The sequence below is a fragment of the Echiichthys vipera genome, assembly GCF_963691815.1.
Source record: "Echiichthys vipera genome assembly, chromosome: 2".
Classification (NCBI taxonomy): Eukaryota; Metazoa; Chordata; class Actinopteri; order Perciformes; family Trachinidae; genus Echiichthys; species Echiichthys vipera.
The window spans coordinates 6,864,629-6,882,038 of NC_139827.1; the positions used below are offsets into that span (position 1 = coordinate 6,864,629).

General features: G+C 43.3%; 1 protein-coding gene across 1 annotated transcript; it reads left to right on the forward strand.

Annotated features, from left to right (window-relative positions):
- The first annotated feature begins 2,101 nt into the window (after window positions 1-2,101).
- LOC310956905 (beta-1,3-N-acetylglucosaminyltransferase lunatic fringe-like) lies at window positions 2,102-14,205 on the forward strand. The gene is made up of 8 exons (XM_083927283.1): window positions 2,102-2,618; window positions 7,434-7,482; window positions 9,067-9,169; window positions 9,252-9,405; window positions 9,786-9,871; window positions 9,974-10,133; window positions 10,775-10,860; window positions 12,032-14,205. Exons 1-8 carry the CDS (start codon window positions 2,232-2,234, stop codon window positions 12,096-12,098), a joined length of 1,092 nt encoding a protein of 363 aa, XP_083783409.1. The 5' UTR covers window positions 2,102-2,231; the 3' UTR covers window positions 12,099-14,205.
- The last annotated feature ends 3,205 nt before the right edge of the window (window positions 14,206-17,410 follow it).

Sequence of the window (17,410 nt, forward strand, 5' to 3'; positions counted from 1 at the left end):
TTTCATTCGATGTCGCAATGCACGAACATAAATAATCCAAACTCAAGGTGAACTTTACTTGTAATGTCCAGAGCGTTTAACCATTTCACATGGACTTCTTCAGCACATGGGGTTCGCTCACTTGTCAAGGATAAAGCTCAGTATCACTTGGATGAGCACAAAACATCCGCTTGTATACACCGAGACACCCCCCCCCCCCCCCCCGGTCATGGGCAGACTTGCGAAGCACTCGGCATATTTACGAACGTCGTCAAATAACGACTTTCATAACTATAACTTAACAGTCCATTACATATACATCTAACTAACATATTCCAACAGGTTTCACATTTTTTTACAGTGGTATTTGCGAATATATACTTACATTTGTAATTGTCGTTTCCACCGGTAGTAATTGCTGTTGGCTGAGTGCGCAAGGCATCATGGGATACTACCTTGCCCGCAAGCCTGGTCCAGAGCTGACTTGGCGGCGAGGGGGCATTTTTAGGGGAGGATAGGCACTTCCCCTTGTCCCTAAAGTATCGGGACACCCTACCCCCTGACAGGAACGCGCAAAATCTAGGGCAAGGGGTCAAATCCAGGGCTAGGGTTGGAATTGGGACAGGCCCTTAGTCCTCAACCCCTTCTCAAGGTCAGTTCACAATCTTTTTCAGGCATTTTTCTGACAACAGGTGACAAATGTACAATCAAACTGTTGTTTCTTACAAGTCCTCAAATTCTAGATAGAGTTTTGGATTGCTTTGTCACGTTAAAGACAAAAAAGCCAAGTCTACATACACCATGATGCAACCCTGGTACCCCCAGTGTCCGGAGGAAGTGTCCGTCCTTCAGAGGTCGGAGAGTGTCTTCAAAATGTAATATTATACTGACTTTGCTTGAGGGATCTGCACAGATAATGCAGCACAGACACACTGCACATTATTAGAGAGAAAGCATTCCTCAGATGGTTGGTGGATCTGGCATCCTAGCTGCTTGGCACTGCTTTCCTCTGCCTGTGTGTGTGTGTGTGTGTGTGTGTGTGTGTGTGTGTGTGTGTGTGTGTGTGTGTGTGTTTGTGTGTGTGTGTGTGATGCGTGACATTGGAGTGTGTGTGTAGTGCTGCCAATTACACCGCGCACACACACACACACTCCAATGTCACGCTCGTCTTCAACATCTGTCCACTTGGAGGATGACCAGCCGGCTCTCACACAGAGGAACTCTGAGTTTGTTGCTTTCCAGCGAAGAAAACTGCTGCATTTAATCTTCAGCAACTCCAAACAGATGTAATGTGATGAGTTATGTACACTTCTCTAAACAGCTCTGAACAGAAGTTAAAACATATTTTCAGTCATATTTGAGTCCTAGTTTAAAGTCATATTTTAATCCTTGTATCAGTAGGGATGAGAAAATGTTAGTAGAAGCGAGGTATAGGCTAATATTACCCCTGTGTTCAATCAAGAAGAGGTTTTCTGTGGTGTTGACTCCCTTTAATTCACCATGAGGGAAACTGAAAACACAACCACACACACACACAACAGACATGTGCTGAATTAAAGGAAAAACTTGAATACTAAGACACTTTGTTGTTGTTTCCTTTTAAATTGTCACTCATGTGGGTTTCAGAGACGTGATAAACGGCATGCTCCTAAAGATGGACAAAAAAAGCATCTTCAAATGCAACAATGTGCCATATTATTGCAGAAACACCACCATAATATAAGATTCTTGCAAATGAGGTCACAGATTGAAAGTGAAAGCGAGTGAATTTACTCAGCAGACTTTTAGAAAGCGCAGGAACTTGCTGCAAAAATAGCTTTAATTCATTTTGTTTTATATATTGTCTCCAATGTCAATGGAGCTCAATGTTGCTCTTCCTGCAAACACAGTTACACAGTAGTAACATCTGTTGAAAATCGCGATACACTATATAAAGTGTGTTGCCATGTGGATGTTCGTGCAGGGACCTCTCCGCCTCTTCGCTGGTTAACCCCGCCCACACCGAGCGCTCAAACCGGTCATTGGTTCAACAAGGCTCCGTCCCGCCCACTGGAGGAGTTTATAACTTCACCGTAGAATAAAGCAGTGAGTCTCACACACACACACAGCGGGAGGTCAAACACTGAGGGAGACAAACAGAGTGACTGTTCCTCGATTCTGCGCAGTGAAGATGTTTTAAACTAAAGTGAAGAGTTCTTTAAAGGTTTGTTTGTGTCCATGAAAGAGACTGTTAACGCGTCCGCACCGTCACAATGTGGAAACCCTCCGGTGGGTCCAAACTCACCTCCAGCTCTCCAGCGGAACCGCGCGCTGCCGCTGCTGCTGCTGCTGCCGCCGCGGTCACCTGTCTGCTCGTGACCGGGATGCTGGTCGTCACCGTGGGACTGCAGAGCAGCGGGGACCCGGGGGAGCCTCCAGCTGCTGCGACGAGCGGTAAAGTTTTCTCAGCGTATTTTAGGAAACTCACCCGGGAGAGGCGAACGATAAGCGACGCTGCTCCGAGGAGAAGCGCTCCCCTCGGGCCGGTGGAGCATCTCTCCCCGGCCGACCTCTTCATAGCTGTGAAAACCACCGGGAGGTACCACCGACAGAGACTGGAGCTCCTGCTGGACACCTGGATCTCCAGAAACACGCAACAGGTGAGACAGTGGCGCGTTATTCGAGGCAACCTGACACCTGACACTTGGAAACAATTCGGCTGAATGTCATACAGGAACACTTCTGAATTAATGCAGTTAAAACCATAAAAATGGGACTTTAACTTAAAAATGAAGCAACAAAAACATCACTATTGCAGCTGTTGAAACATGGAAGAAGTAAACTATAGCACATGCTGTGTGAATGTGGGTCCCTAACCATTCAGAAAGTGAATAATCATTAACCTTTAATGCTATATTGTGCAAATCCCAGTCAAACAATAGGATAATTAACAGACTACCAGATAGTACTTTGACTTTACCTGTAAACATGAGATCTTGTGTTGTGTTTGAGATTTGAAGGGTCACACCAAGGAGTGTTTAACTTTCATAATTTAAGCTCAGAGCTCACATCACTGCACGTTATCTGGCCTTATGCAAAGTGTGACCCCCTGTAAACACTTCCTATATCACAGGAAGTTGTGTGTGTGTGTGTGTGTGTGTGTGTGTGTGTGTGTGTGTGTGTGTGTGTGTGTGTGTGTGTGTGTGTCTGTGTGTACTGTATATAGGAAAGGTTTCCCTCATCTCCTGCTGCAATTGCAAGTGAGTTATAAAGCCTGAAATGTGACAAACCCAATGAAATGTGACCGGGTCCACAGGCTCTTTGATCCAGCCTGATTCGGTGAATTGTAAAACAGAGATAGAGGCCTTTGATGTGAGGTCTAGCAGGCCGACCACACCGCCGCTGAAGTGTTGATGTTACAAGCAGGGGGCACGGAGGGGAAAGACTGTAGGACGCAGATGGATGAATGGACCCTGGATTGCATTAGGTCGTCTCCAATGAGATGCAGATTTGTTTCAAGGCTGCAAATACAATAAGACTATTGTTGAGCTGTAGTTTAGACTGTCATCAACCTTCAGACCCACTGACTGACCGCAGTCTGCGTTATAAAAGCCAGCTTCAAACGTGATCAGCACTGAGATGGCACGGCTTTGACATTAAATAAGTCACATTTGAACATGTTTTGCAGATTAAGAGGTTGAAAGTTATAGAAAAGAAGTTTTTTTATCTTTCTGTCTAAGATTTTTCCTGCAAAAAAAATCCAGTGTAAAGTCATGTGTTAAAGTTGAGATTTGGCTCCACCTGATTCAACATTAAAATGCCTCTTACCCCTTATTTCTAACCCTAACAAAGTAACACTTAAAGGTGCCTTTCTTTAGTTTTTCACTTTTGATACTTAACTGCTTGTATTTTTGTTTTACATTTTTGAATGCTTGACTTTTATGTGTAACTTTTTATATTGTACTGTTGCACTTAAAGCTAGGATAGTCTGTTTTATTTTCAGTGTAGTTTGGCAAAAAAGGCATAATAGTCTTCTATCATGTTGTAATTGCATGTGTTCCAAGAGAAAACTAGACTTTTAGGCCAATCACAGGTCCTTTCTCTGTCCTATGGGCTCAGAACAGAGAGGGGACAAGAGGTCTAACTCTACTCCAAATGTTTTGGGTTTTTTTTGCTTTTTACCCACTTTTTATAATACAGCTGCAACTAATGATTATTTGTATTTTTGATTCATCTCCTGAGTGTTTGATTATTTGCTTAAAACTGTAAAAAATGCCGCCACAAGTTCCCAGATTCCAGGCTGCAGCATCTTCATGTCTCTTCTTTTTTTTTTTAATATCCGACCAACAATCTAAAACGAGGAGTAATAAAACCATGAAATATTGATATTTGAAAAGCTGAAAAAGTCAGATTTTTGCTTGAGAAATTACCAAAATGATTCATCGATTATCAAATAAGTTGCCAGTTAATTTCTGATTCATCGACTAATCGCTGCGGCTCTGAATCTGAAACCTTCTTCCACCGCTGATCATATGAGAAGCCAACTTTTCCCCATCATTAAACCACGGGGTCCTGTGATCTGGAGGGGGTTGTGACATAACTACTGGATTTGAAAGGGAGATGCTGAGCCTCACAGATAAAATATTTGAGATCAAAAGGTACCAACACACAGCTTTTTTGGTCTGAATCCCGGTGGTGAGTGAGTCAGAGATGAATCTGTTGCTGTAAAACACATGGGACTGTGGTGAACGGCACCCAGCGGCTTCAAAAGCTCGTAATCGAATGCAGACACGACTGTGGAGCGCACGGCAGTCGCTCTGATTTCTGTTTAAACCTCAGTGTTTGAGGAAGGACTTGTTCAAGTCTCATCTCATGCTGCACGGAGACTGTTGACATGTAAACAGAGCTTATGTAGGGGAGATCAGCTGGTGTGTGTGTGTGTGTGTGTGTGTGTGTGTGTGTGTGTGTGTGTGTGTGTGTGTGTGTGTGTGTGTGTGTGTGTGTGTGTGTGTGTGTGTGTGTGTGTGTGTGTGTGTGTGTGTGTGTGTGTGTGTGTGTGTGTGTGTGTGTGTGTGTGTGTGTGTGTGTGTGTGTGTGTGTGTGTGTGTGTGTGTGTGTGGCGTCACATTCCTGCGTCTGCTCTCACGGTCAGGTGTGTGTGTAACTCTACCTGTTTCCCAGACACACCTCTATCCTAGAAGACCGCTGACTAATGGAAATTCAGCGACACACAGATTCTCACAGTGTTCACGCACCTTCACACACAGCTGGGAACTCACCAGATTTCTCATGGGAAGTTAAAAATGTGTCTGGTCACAAGAGTAAACACACACACACACACACACACACACACACACACACACATACCACTTTCTCCTGCCTCGGTTGTTGTTATCACTGTTTCCTGTGCAGTAAAGCTGAACTCCTGGCAGACCAGCAGCCCGCCAACCCCCCACCCTCGAAGCAACTCTGATCCCCCCCGCCCCACCCTCCTCCTTCTCCTCCTTCTCCTCCTGCCTTCCCAGCTTGGCCCGAGCACACACTGGTATGACACAGTCTCCAACAGACTCAGAAGCTGACTGCTCTCCAGAGGCTTAAGGGGCTCAGAGTAGGAGAAAAAAAAAAAAAAAGACTGACGAAAACTCACAGCTGGCTGAACACACAGAGATGTTCTTCTCTCTCCACCACAGGCAGCGATGTGCTCACACAGCACTCGACCCAAAGATTTATTATTGAATGTGTGCTGCATGGCGGGAAGAGTGTCAGAGTGGAATCCCTCTGAGCCGCCCGGTCTTCTCCCTGTATTTGGACACGTTTGTTTTTTGTGTCTCTGTACTCCAGCGTGTTGGAGTTTGCATGAAAGAACGACTTTGATGTCAAAGTGCTGACTATTATTTTAAAGATGTTTACAGTCATTTGGACAAAGTATGGATTATGGAACTGAAAGTAATGAGACAAGTTAATGCAAACTTACTATATATTTTATTTGGTGTCAAGTCTTTGCAGCCAATTGATGTCTGAAGGCCCTAAAGCACTAACATAAGTAGACTCTTGGCATCTTCCCTGCTGATGCTCTGCCAGGCCTGCACTGCAGAAACAATGAAGTATTGATCTGTTTGTCTTCAGGTTACAAGTCGATTTGGCATCGACCTTGAGAAGAGAAAAAGTTTTCTAGACTTCAAGGAGACATTAAGCCATTGTTTTAACAACATTTAAATGACCATGTTTCATTGTCTACTTAACTTGGACACCTTTATGTTTTTGACACACTCGCAGTAGTGCTCCGGGGATAGCACTGTTTAGTTCAGACTGAAATATCTAATATCTACTACCATGAGACATTGTGCACACATTCACAGTCCCCAGAGGATAGATTACCTTAACTTTGGTGGTCCTTTTACTTTTCATCCAGCTCCAACATCACGTCATCGTTCTTAATTTGTCCAATACTTTGGTTTAAGACCCGCAAAACCAAGCACATCTGCTGTACTCTGTGTTTAGGGCAAATAAGAAAACGTTGTTAACACACTAAACTGAACATTTATACCTGCTAATCATCAGTATGTTAGCGTCATTGTGAGCATATGGCCATTCTGCTTAAGCACTGAGCTCAAAGCACTGCTGTGCTAAAGAACAGCATCACAGAGCTGTAGACACTTTAATCCTGTTTGATCTGCAAATCCCCGAAATCATGCTGATGGTGCATTATTACCTCTTGCCTCTTTTAGGGGAAATGTTGCCTTCAGTTTCTTTGATTGGACTGAGGTAAGAACATGACATGAGCAAGACCATTTTGCTGTTTGGCCCATAAAAAGTCATTGGATATACATGTTCAGGATCATTGTCCTGTTGCATTAGCCTCAAATTTAGGGATTATGTGTAAAAAAGCACTACACTTCCTACACTGTTCACCCAAAATGGCTGTCAACACCCTAAAATTAAAGCTGAGATTCAGCTGTTTAACCTTACCGTCATTGTTTCATTTCAGATCTGTTGTCCTTGAATACAGAGCCGTGCCTGTGTTTACAGACTCCGCTCTGTGTGCGCAGTGCACCCAGGGTGTGTGTTTATTTCCTGTGGGAAGTTGAGGGGTCTACACGGCTTCCTGAGTGCGCAGTGACCCTCAACCCTGTCAGTCATCATATAAACACTCACATACGCACACACACACACAGACAGCCACACAGTTGAGACCAGCTGCTCTGCTGCTGATAGACAAGCGGCTTACCTTTGTCTTGGCTTCCATCCAGTGTTAGCGCTGCTTGCTGCTGCTGCTGCTGATCCTGCTGTGTGTGTGTGTGTGTGTGTCACAGAGGAAACAGGTGGAGGCTCACCTGAGATCATAAACAATCATCCATGAACAATGACGGTGGAGCAGTGAAAGCGCCTGTACGATGTGTTTTCGTTTCCCCGCTGGTCACTAAAGGCTGCTGGAATAACAGAAACTCTGCGTGTGTTTGTGTTTCTTTCCACAGACGTTCGTGTTCACTGATGGAGAGGACGAGGAGCTGAGGAAAAGGATGGGTGAGTCGCACACACACACACACGCACACACACACACACACACACACACACACACACACACACACACACAGAGCAGTTTCGCTGAGTAGCAGCAGTGTTATCTGCAGTGTGTGAGCAGGAAAGCAGGAACCAGGCTGCTGACTGGGCAATATTGTGTTTCCATGAAGGGCAGGAAGTAACTTCAGTTTTATCAACAGGCCTTTCCTCATCCTACTCATGGAATTGTTTTACTTTCAATGAGGTATTCTTCTCATCATCAGACACATTGTACAACTCGATGCAGAAAAAATGTGTAATTAGGGTATGTGTTAGCAGTTGGTATACGACATGAAACAACACGATATGATACACTACGACACGATATGATACGACATGAAACAACACGATATGATACAAAACGACACGATATGATACGACATGATACGATATGAAACGACGCAATATGGTACAATAGGACATGATATGATACAACATGATATGACATGATATACAATACGACATGATACGACATGAAACGACACGATATGATGCAGCATGATACAACATAATATACAATACAACACAATATTATACGACATAAAAAGGACATGAAACGACACAATATACAATACGACATGATACGACATGAAACGACATTATATGATACAATACGACACGATATGATACGACATGAAACGACACGATGTGATACTACATGAAATGATACAACATGATACTACACAACATGATACGACATGATATGACATGATACGACGCGATGTGATACGACGCGATGTGATACGACGCGATGTGATACGACATGAAACGACATGATATGATACGATACAATATGATGCAACGCGACATGATATGATATGATACAATATGATGCAACGCGACATGATGTGATACGATACAATATGATGCAACGCGACATTATATGATATGATACAATATGATGCAACGCGACATGATGTGATACGATACAATATGATGCAACGCGACATTATATGATATGATACAATATGATGCAACGCGACATGATGTGATACGATACAATATGATGCAACGCGACATTATATGATATGATACAATATGATGCAACGCGACATGATGTGATACGATACAATATGATGCAACGCGACATGATGTGATATGATACAATATGATGCAACGCGACATGATGTGATACGATACAATATGATGCAACGCGACATTATATGATATGATACAATATGATGCAACGCGACATGATGTGATACGATACAATATGATGCAACGCGACATGATGTGATATGATACGATACAATATACTCTGTCTCCATAGGGAAATTTATCTTGGACTTAAATGTTGCATGCATATAGTTGCCTCCATTATAATAATTTTTGAAAAACACACAAACAAAACGGCACACACTGTAGCAAATAACAACCACAAATAACACATATTGCATATACTGTATTCCATAACCAGTGAGAACAGCTTTCCTAGCTTTTGAAAAGCATATTTAGTCAAATTTTCTTTCACTTTTCTCTCGTATTGTAACTCTCACCATTACTTAATTCAGGGTTGGTTTTTGAATTCTGTTTGTCATTGATCCTCAGGAGCTCAGCTCATCAACACCAACTGCTCAGCGGCCCACAGTCGTCAGGCCCTCTCCTGTAAAATGGCTCTGGAATATGACACTTTTATGAACTCTGGCAAGAAGTAAGACACCTTTGAGACACACACAGTAACCCTCGTTATAAACCCACGCAGAGAGCATTTTACTAACGCTCATGTGTTGCAGGTGGTTCTGTCACGTCGATGATGATAACTACCTGAACGTCGGCTCCCTCCTGAAGCTCTTGTCTCAGTACAGTCACACGCAGGACGTTTACATCGGCCGGCCCAGCCTCGAGCGACCGATCGAGGCCACGGAGAGGCTTGGCACCGCTGAAATGGTAATCTTTCGTTGGTTGATTATTCTGCTCAGACAGCAGCTCTACTTCTGATTTAAAATTCTGCAGCTTCACATCATTAGTTATTATTCCTTGCTCCGTGACTAAAAAATGCGTTTAGATCTCAGTTTCTGGGGAGTCGCTCGCTTCTTAAAAACATTCTTTAAGTTGCAAAAAGTGGTTAAAGAAACATCAGTATACTTTGGTTTTCTCCTGAGCTCAGCTACCCACAGAGTGAGATCTACGTTGGTTTGTCCTTTGCTGATCCCAGGGCTGAAAACCAACATACAGAGCTGTATGATTACAGCACCTTCGCTCATGCTGTGTGTGTGTGTGTGTGTGTTTGTGCGTGTTTGTGTGTGTGTGTGTGTGTGTGTGTGCAGAAGCAGGTGCGTTTCTGGTTCGCCACAGGAGGAGCCGGTTTCTGCCTGAGCCATGGCCTCGCTCTCAAGATGAAACCCTGGGCGAGGTAAATCTTCACTTTGATCAGTTCTGAGATGTCTGTGCCACTATTTCATCCATGTCATAAAACCTCCTCTTTGTTATGCTCTCTAAATGTTTGTCCGTCCAGTGATGGCAGCTTTATGGCTACAGCCGAGCACATTCGTCTCCCGGACGACTGCACCATCGGTTACATCGTGGAGGCGCAGCTGGGCGTGAGCCTCATCCGCTCAGGGTTGTTCCACTCGCACTTGGAGAACCTGGGGCTGGTGTCAGACATACGCAAGCAGGTACACGCAAACTGTTTTCACATATGATCCCCAAGAAAAGGGGAGGAGAATCAGCTCCAGAGACCGTCCAAAGTGTTTCTTTCACATATGCAGCACACCACTGTAGATTCTCCATGATTGACGTGTTTGACCTGGATTGCACTGCACTGATGGAACCGGTTTATAATTTGTATAATTTGAAACATCTGTCCTTTGGGACAGAAGTCCTTGAATCTCTCATCTCTCCAGTTAGACATTTTCGTTGCCGTCTTTGTGTAAATCACCTTTCTCCTTCACGGAGGTTCGTTTCTCTTCGCTGTTTGCCGACGCATGATATTAACGCCATCAAGACGCCCCTGCTCATTCAGTCTCTGTGGATGAGCAGCTGAATTCACACATGAGCTCACTTGGAGAATTACAGATTTTGTACTCGGGAGCTGGAAGGGTAAACTCTCTGTTTGATGCCCGGGCCGACCGAATGGGACATTTGTGTTCTCACAAACAGCCCCACCGGGTAATGTCTAGATAATTTCGGGTTTGCAGTGCATGTGTGAAAGGGGTTACACACACACACACACACACACACACACAGGGATACAGAAACAGACTCTCTGACCTACCGACTGTCTAAACCACTTGTGTTTTTGTGGTCCCTCCTTCAGGTGACTCTCAGCTACGGCGTCGTGGAAAACAGCAGAAACACTGTCAACCTGAAAGGACCGTTTTCACTAAATGAAGATCCTACAAGGTAAAGTATTTGAGTGTAACACTTTATGACACAGTACTAAACAGTAAAATAGCGTATGTGAGGCTACAACAAGCAATCATTTATTGACTGATTCACTGTTTGGTCAATAAATGATTGGAAAATAGAGAGAAACACGCAATTTCTTGTGTTTGATCAACAAGACAAATTAATTCACATTCATTCATTCATCTTCAACCGCTTGTCCCTGTCGGGATCGCGGGGGGCTTGTCTATCACAGGGCACATAGAGACAAACAGAGACAGACAACCATTCACACCTACGAGCAATTTTAGAGTCATCAATTAACAGTTTATTTTAAAAAGACAAAGCGTTAAAATCCTCACAGTTGAGAAGCTGGAATTATTTTTTCCTAATTAATCATTTATCAAAATAGCTTCTGTCAATTACAACTAACCAATTAGTTGCTTCAGCTCTTATTATGATTATTCTCCTGCGTGTCCAACTTGTATTTTGACCAGTTAAGTAGAACTATGCTTAATGCTAAAAGGAAGAACAAGATGAAACGTTTACCAGTCTCTGATGCTCAGTCTAACACGAAAGGCGGCCTCCTCCTCACATTTACAGTACAGGGGCCGTAACACTTCACTGAGAGGAACGCCATTAAAGTCAAACAATAGAAAGGATAAAACACCAACTGATCTTATCTTTCTGCCTTCCTGACATTAAGGGTATTTATCTTTTATTTGCCCGGCTTCCCTTCTTTCTTTTCCCTCCTTCTGCTTTGTCCTCTTGTCAGTTATTGTATTGATTCGGGCTAATTGTCATTATTTCTGTAGCTTGTCAATAGACACTGATGGCAGGGTGCCTTTAGGGCGAGAGGGAGGGCTGGAGGTAATGAGATAAGCTTCTTGACGGATTGTCGGACTGGTTAATTGAAAAAGCACATAATAGATACTGTTTATTGTATTTTTATATATATAATCCGACAGCTGTCTGTTCGAGGAAGAGCTTTAAAACATGTACTACAATTCTCCTTTATGTAAGCGCTTATCGTTGTGTGTGTTTTACTACGATGACAAGCTTCCTGCCTTTGTTCATTGTGTGCGAGTATGAATGTGTGCACAAGGCTAATTGTATTCACATTTTTATTTTGAAATCCCCAGTTGGCGGCTTCCAGGCATTGTGACACTCATTTCCCTCTCTTTCTCAGGTTCAGGTCGATCCATTGTCTGCTGTACCCAGACACTGCTTGGTGCCTAAGGCCCCGGCGGCTCTAACACCCATCCAGAGACACAGACAGACTGGTGGAGCAGAATAAGTAAATGTCTGGCGTAACTCAATTTTCTCTGATGGAGGAGGAAATCAACGCAGACATCCAGGAATAAAAGAGGAGTCGTCTCACTGCTGCCCTCCACTGGCTCCCCAGTGCTGAAGAATCTGGGAAACATTAGTACATGAATGCTTTCCTCAGGAGAAGACTGACTTTTTTATGAGGGTTTTTATCGGTTTGACACTTGAACTCTGACCCTGTGACTTGTTGCCGGGTGTCAAAAGGCCAAAAACGGCAACAAAAGAAGACGGAAGGTCAACATTCTTGGAGGGATGAAATATTGAGACAACTTTACTATATTTAGACACTGAGGGTGACGCGAGGGGAAGCCCTGTTGTGACCCGAGTCAAAAGGATTTGTCCTCCGTACGTCTCAGCTCCAGACGTCGAGCCGAGTCCGTCAGACCTGCCTTATCTTTCCTCTTAGCTGCACCTTGTTGCTCAGTTTTACCTCTTGTTTTCAGCTGTTCTCGGGCTCACGCCTCACGACCGATGTCAGCTGGGATCTGCTCCAGCCCCCCGGCGATCCCGATAGGGACAAGCTGTTGAAGATAAATGAATGAATGCTAAGCTAAGCTTACTCTAACCAACTGTAGTTTCATATTCATCGTAGAAACATTAGGGTGGAATCAATGTTCTTGGCGAGCCTATTCAGCAAAATGTTTAATTAAAAGTGGAATTATCTAACCCATTTTATTTGGAGATAGAGCTGATTGTGAGCACACACGAACAAATGAGCGTGAAGTTATCGTTATTAATCGTAGACTCGTCTTCGTTTTCTCTTCTCAGCGAGTTTCTTGCCTCCAACACTTCTTTTTAGCAATGTTTCCACATTCCCAAATCTGGTGAGAGACAATATATATTATTATTATTGGGCAGAAAAATAATGGTCCAAACTATGATGAAGTAAGACTCAAGTTGTATTAAGCCAGATTTATGGTTATCCTGCAGTGTTGAACGTTGGTGGTGCTGGATGAAAAGGCAGAGAATCCCCAAAGTCACTGAAGCGTTCCTCCTCTGGGAACCATCAATGTCTGTACCAGTGTCTTGACAGTGTTTGTGATATTTCACTGTGAACCAAAGTGCTGCACCAACAGACACATTGAGATTATAATCCCTAGAGGCTCTAAGCTGCTGCCGTTCAGTGACTCTTCTTCTGCTTTTCCGCACATTCTCGTACATTTCAGACTTCTTCTCTTCACTCTTCATCATTATTTTCAATACTTGTGAATATGTTACTTGGTTGCCCACCCTGCACCCCTCACATGCTCCATGTTAACCTGTTTACATTCAGTACATGTCGCTGTTGCAGTGACAAGATGAAGGAACAAGCATCCGTTGTAACTAGCATAGCATGATGAGGCTAAACACACGTGGGTGATTTTGACGGTGTTATGTGAAGTTTTATCTCGTCAGTGTTCATTATTGTTTTTCCTCTGAAGTATATCACCATGGCTGAGCACTTTGCTGTTTTATTTCTGCTGTTTGCAATTCATCATATTTTAAAAGGACATTTTAAATCAGAAATACTCTCATTCGTTGTCTTCACAAGAGTTAGATAAAGTGATAATTAGTGAGCTTTAGAAGTGATGGTAAGCCGATTTAGTTCCCCTCAGACAAGACCAGGCTAGCTGTTTCCTCCTGTGTCCAGTCTTTATGCTAAGCTAAGCTAACTGGCTGCTGGTTTCGGCTTCATATTTACTGTACAGGCGTTAAAGTGATGTCAGTTTTGTCATCTAACTCTTGGCAAGAAAGCGAGTATTTCTTAAAATGAATAAACCAATCCTTTAAAACCTCTGTATGAACTAATGACATTCAAATTCAAAATGATTCCTCTCAAAAGGTGGACGTCACCTGCCTTTATCCATCTAAAAAGCTAAATTACGATTGTGAATTAAAGAGTTACGCAGTAGTCAGTGTAACAAAGAAATCCATGAGTGACTCATGTTGGGTCGTCTTCTATCTTTCTGTGCATTGAAAGCAGAACTGAATGAAAATTAAGTTAAATTCTGTCCCTCGTTAAATGAATGTATATGATGAACCGTTGCTTCTGAAGCGTACCTGCTCTCTCCAGTATCTGGACTGTATAGACGTGTAATAAAAAGTTGTTTTTTTTGGTCCATTATACATGTTTGTGTTTCTGCGATTGTGTGCCGCAACACTTTTGGCGGGGTTTTTAATGGGGGTTGTAAGGGACACTGCTTTCACCGCTCACCTTTGACCTTGTTTATGAGCTGCTGGATTCCTGTCCGGAGACCCCCGCACCCCCCGTCCCTGCATCTGTAACCCCGACAACAACAGCTGTCCTTTTATCTGATCGAGCCATGCACACAAGGCCCTGGAGAGATAAGGGCAGAAACAAAACATTAGCTGTGCGTGTGTGAGTGTGTGTGTGTGTGTCATGGCCTCACTCCCTCTGTGAACAGAGATGTTGGACTGTGTATGGACCACGGGGAGTAATTAGACAAACAGTTGTGAATATATGGAGCTTAACATGCTTCTGAGGGACACCTGCTGGCTGCATGTGTTACTGCAATCAATAACAACTGCTTTGTTTATTGATTTTCTTGAATGTTTAATTGATTCTTGAAAAGCTGATTTTGAAACCATTACATTAATGCTTGTAGTCATAGTGCCAAATCATAACAAAAGTTATCTCAGGACACTTTACAGAGTAGGTAAAGACCACACTTTATGACTTATTCATGATTTACATAGACCCAACAATTCCCCCGTAGAGTACGGTGGAGACGAACACCTTCATTATAACAGACAGGAGCGTCAGACAGACCCAGCTCTGTGGAGGACGGACATCTGTCTGCACCGGAGAGAGGAAGAAAAGGAGAGAGAGAGAGAGAAAAGACGGACAGATGGACAGAGAGAGACAGAGACAGACACAAAGACAGAGACAGACACACTTCCAGTAACTATAATAATATCTATAGTAATGTGAATATGACTTATATGTTATGGCAGTTAATACAGCAGAATAGTAGAAACAAGCACAGCTAAGGTGATAGATTATAATAGCAGCAGGAAGCATCATGCAGGACCACCGCAGCAGGCACCACCACGATCAGCAGAGACCTGCGAGAAGAAGTTGATGTTTTTGTTGGTTTGGTGTAGTCTTTTGTGGTTAGTGTGTGGAGTTGTATTTGGAGCATAAGGAAACAGAAAAACAAATGTAGAACTGGCTCCATGATGAGTGGCTTGTACTCTTGGTATAGTGTTTAGGGGACAGATCTGGTGTTCACTGCTGTGGTTGGATAAGATACTCAGTTTCAGACATCGTGAGTAATCACTGTCTGTCACTGGAAAATCAGACATGATGGAAACAGTCTGAGACAGCCCTTTCAGATAACACATGAAAATATGGATGTTCTTTAGATCTACTGTATGTTCTTGAATGATGTAACTGCACTTAAGGGCCACTAGGTGGAGATAACGAAACACAACTGCTAGTGGAGTCCAGTGTTGTTTGATGATATAATGGTATTTCCTGCACCTTAACAGAGCCACATGGCATCAGTGAGCACACAGTCCTGTTCTATAGAAGAAAACGTACATTTTTTTTAATACAGAGAAAATACACAAAAAGAAGCATTTCAGGTATGTTTAGCTCAGTCCATGGTGACTCGGCTGGATAGGGTCGCCAGTTTGAGTCCCTGTGTTGACCATGAATGGAGTGTGGACTGGTGGCTGGACAGGTGCCAGTTCATCTCCTGGGCACTGCCGAGGTGCTGTTGAGCAAGGCACCGAACCTCCAACTGCTTAGGGCGCCAATCCATTGGCAGCCCCCTCGCTCTGACATCTCTGCATTAATTGCCCGTATACAGGTCCTGTTTGTGCATGTGTGTGTATTTTGGGCCTGTGTGTGTGTGTGTAACCTGAATAATGGAAAGTGGAAAAATGGAAAAATGTAATTTCCCCTTGCGGGATTAATGAAGTAATAATTCTTCTTCTTCTTGTTCTGGTCCTATTCGATGGCTTTCCATGAGCTTTGAGTTCGTTTGAATGTTTTTCCCTTTGTATTTTGCTTCATACTGTAAAACTGATCACAGTAGAGGCATCCTGGTAGCTCACTGGGTAAGCACACATCATTAAAGCATGAAAATACATCAAATAAGCCACTGGGACAGTTTTTGTCGTTGAATAACCATGTATGGAGAAGTGCTAACAGCCCCGACAGGCTAACACTGATAGGCCTGGGGCGGTCCAGTGAACGTATCTAAAACAGCATTTTTAACCACTGATACCGTTCAAAACAACACCGAACCTCTGCACAAAAAACAAACACCAAAGACATATCTAGCGAACCCAGAGTGTGGTTCTTTGATGTATTTTAATGCCAAAAAAGACCATTTTTGACTTGCACTTTAAGGTTGAGTCTTAACTGCAGCAGCCCCAGTTTGAGGTTGGTGGGCAGTCCGGGGCCTTTTGCTGCAGGTCTTCTTCTCCCTCTCCTCCTTTCATCTCTGCCACTCTCTAAATATTGCTCAAAAGTCTTAAAAAAATTGGGATACAGAAAAGTATAACAAATGACAGAGGCTGAATTTTTCTGAGCTCAGGGGTCCAAAATGCATCTGACAGGCTCAGATTGCTATTATTAGCATCACGCTACATTCAGAGGTCATCTAGAGGTAATGAAAAAACAAAACGCTCATTCTGATATCACGACATCTTTAAATCTGCAGTAAAATAAATGGAACCCTAAGGATTGTTAACAACGACCACAATCATACAGCCAATGTCATTAAGAACTATCGTCAGCGTAAAGAAGAACAGTAAGTCCTGGAAGTGATGGTCTGGCCCCACAGAGCCCTGATCTCAACATCATCCAGTCAGTCAGGGATTACATGAAGAGACAGAAGGATTTGAGGAAGGATACTTCTACAGAAGATCTGTGGTTAGTTATCCGAGATGCTCGGAGCAACATACGAGCCGAGTTCCTTCAAAAACTGTGTGCAAGTGAAGAATTGATGCTGTTATGAAGGCACACCAAATATTGATTTAATTTAGGTTTCTCTTCAGTTCAGTCACTGCATTTTGCTAATTGAAGAAAATAAACTCTTCCAATTTTGAAAGTATTCTTAGTTTAAAGCATTTTTTTCACGTACAAGCGGCCAAAATGGGTTTTCTCTGGAGGGTGGCTGGAGTCTCCCTTAGAGATAAGGTGAGTTCAGCATCCGTGAGGAACTCGGAGTAGAGCCGCTGCTCCTTTGCGTTGAAAGGAGCAAGTTGAGGTGGTTCGGGCATCTAG

Excerpts from the sequence above, each read along its gene's own strand:
- LOC310956905 (XM_083927283.1), top strand. The coding sequence starts at position 2,232 with ATGTGGAAACCCTCCGGTGGGTCCAAACTCACCTCCAGCTCTCCAGCG. Across the intron at positions 2,619-7,433 it reads TCTCCAGAAACACGCAACAG|ACGTTCGTGTTCACTGATGG; the intron begins GTGAGACAGTGG and ends TTCTTTCCACAG. Across the intron at positions 10,861-12,031 it reads CTAAATGAAGATCCTACAAG|GTTCAGGTCGATCCATTGTC; the intron begins GTAAAGTATTTG and ends TCTCTTTCTCAG.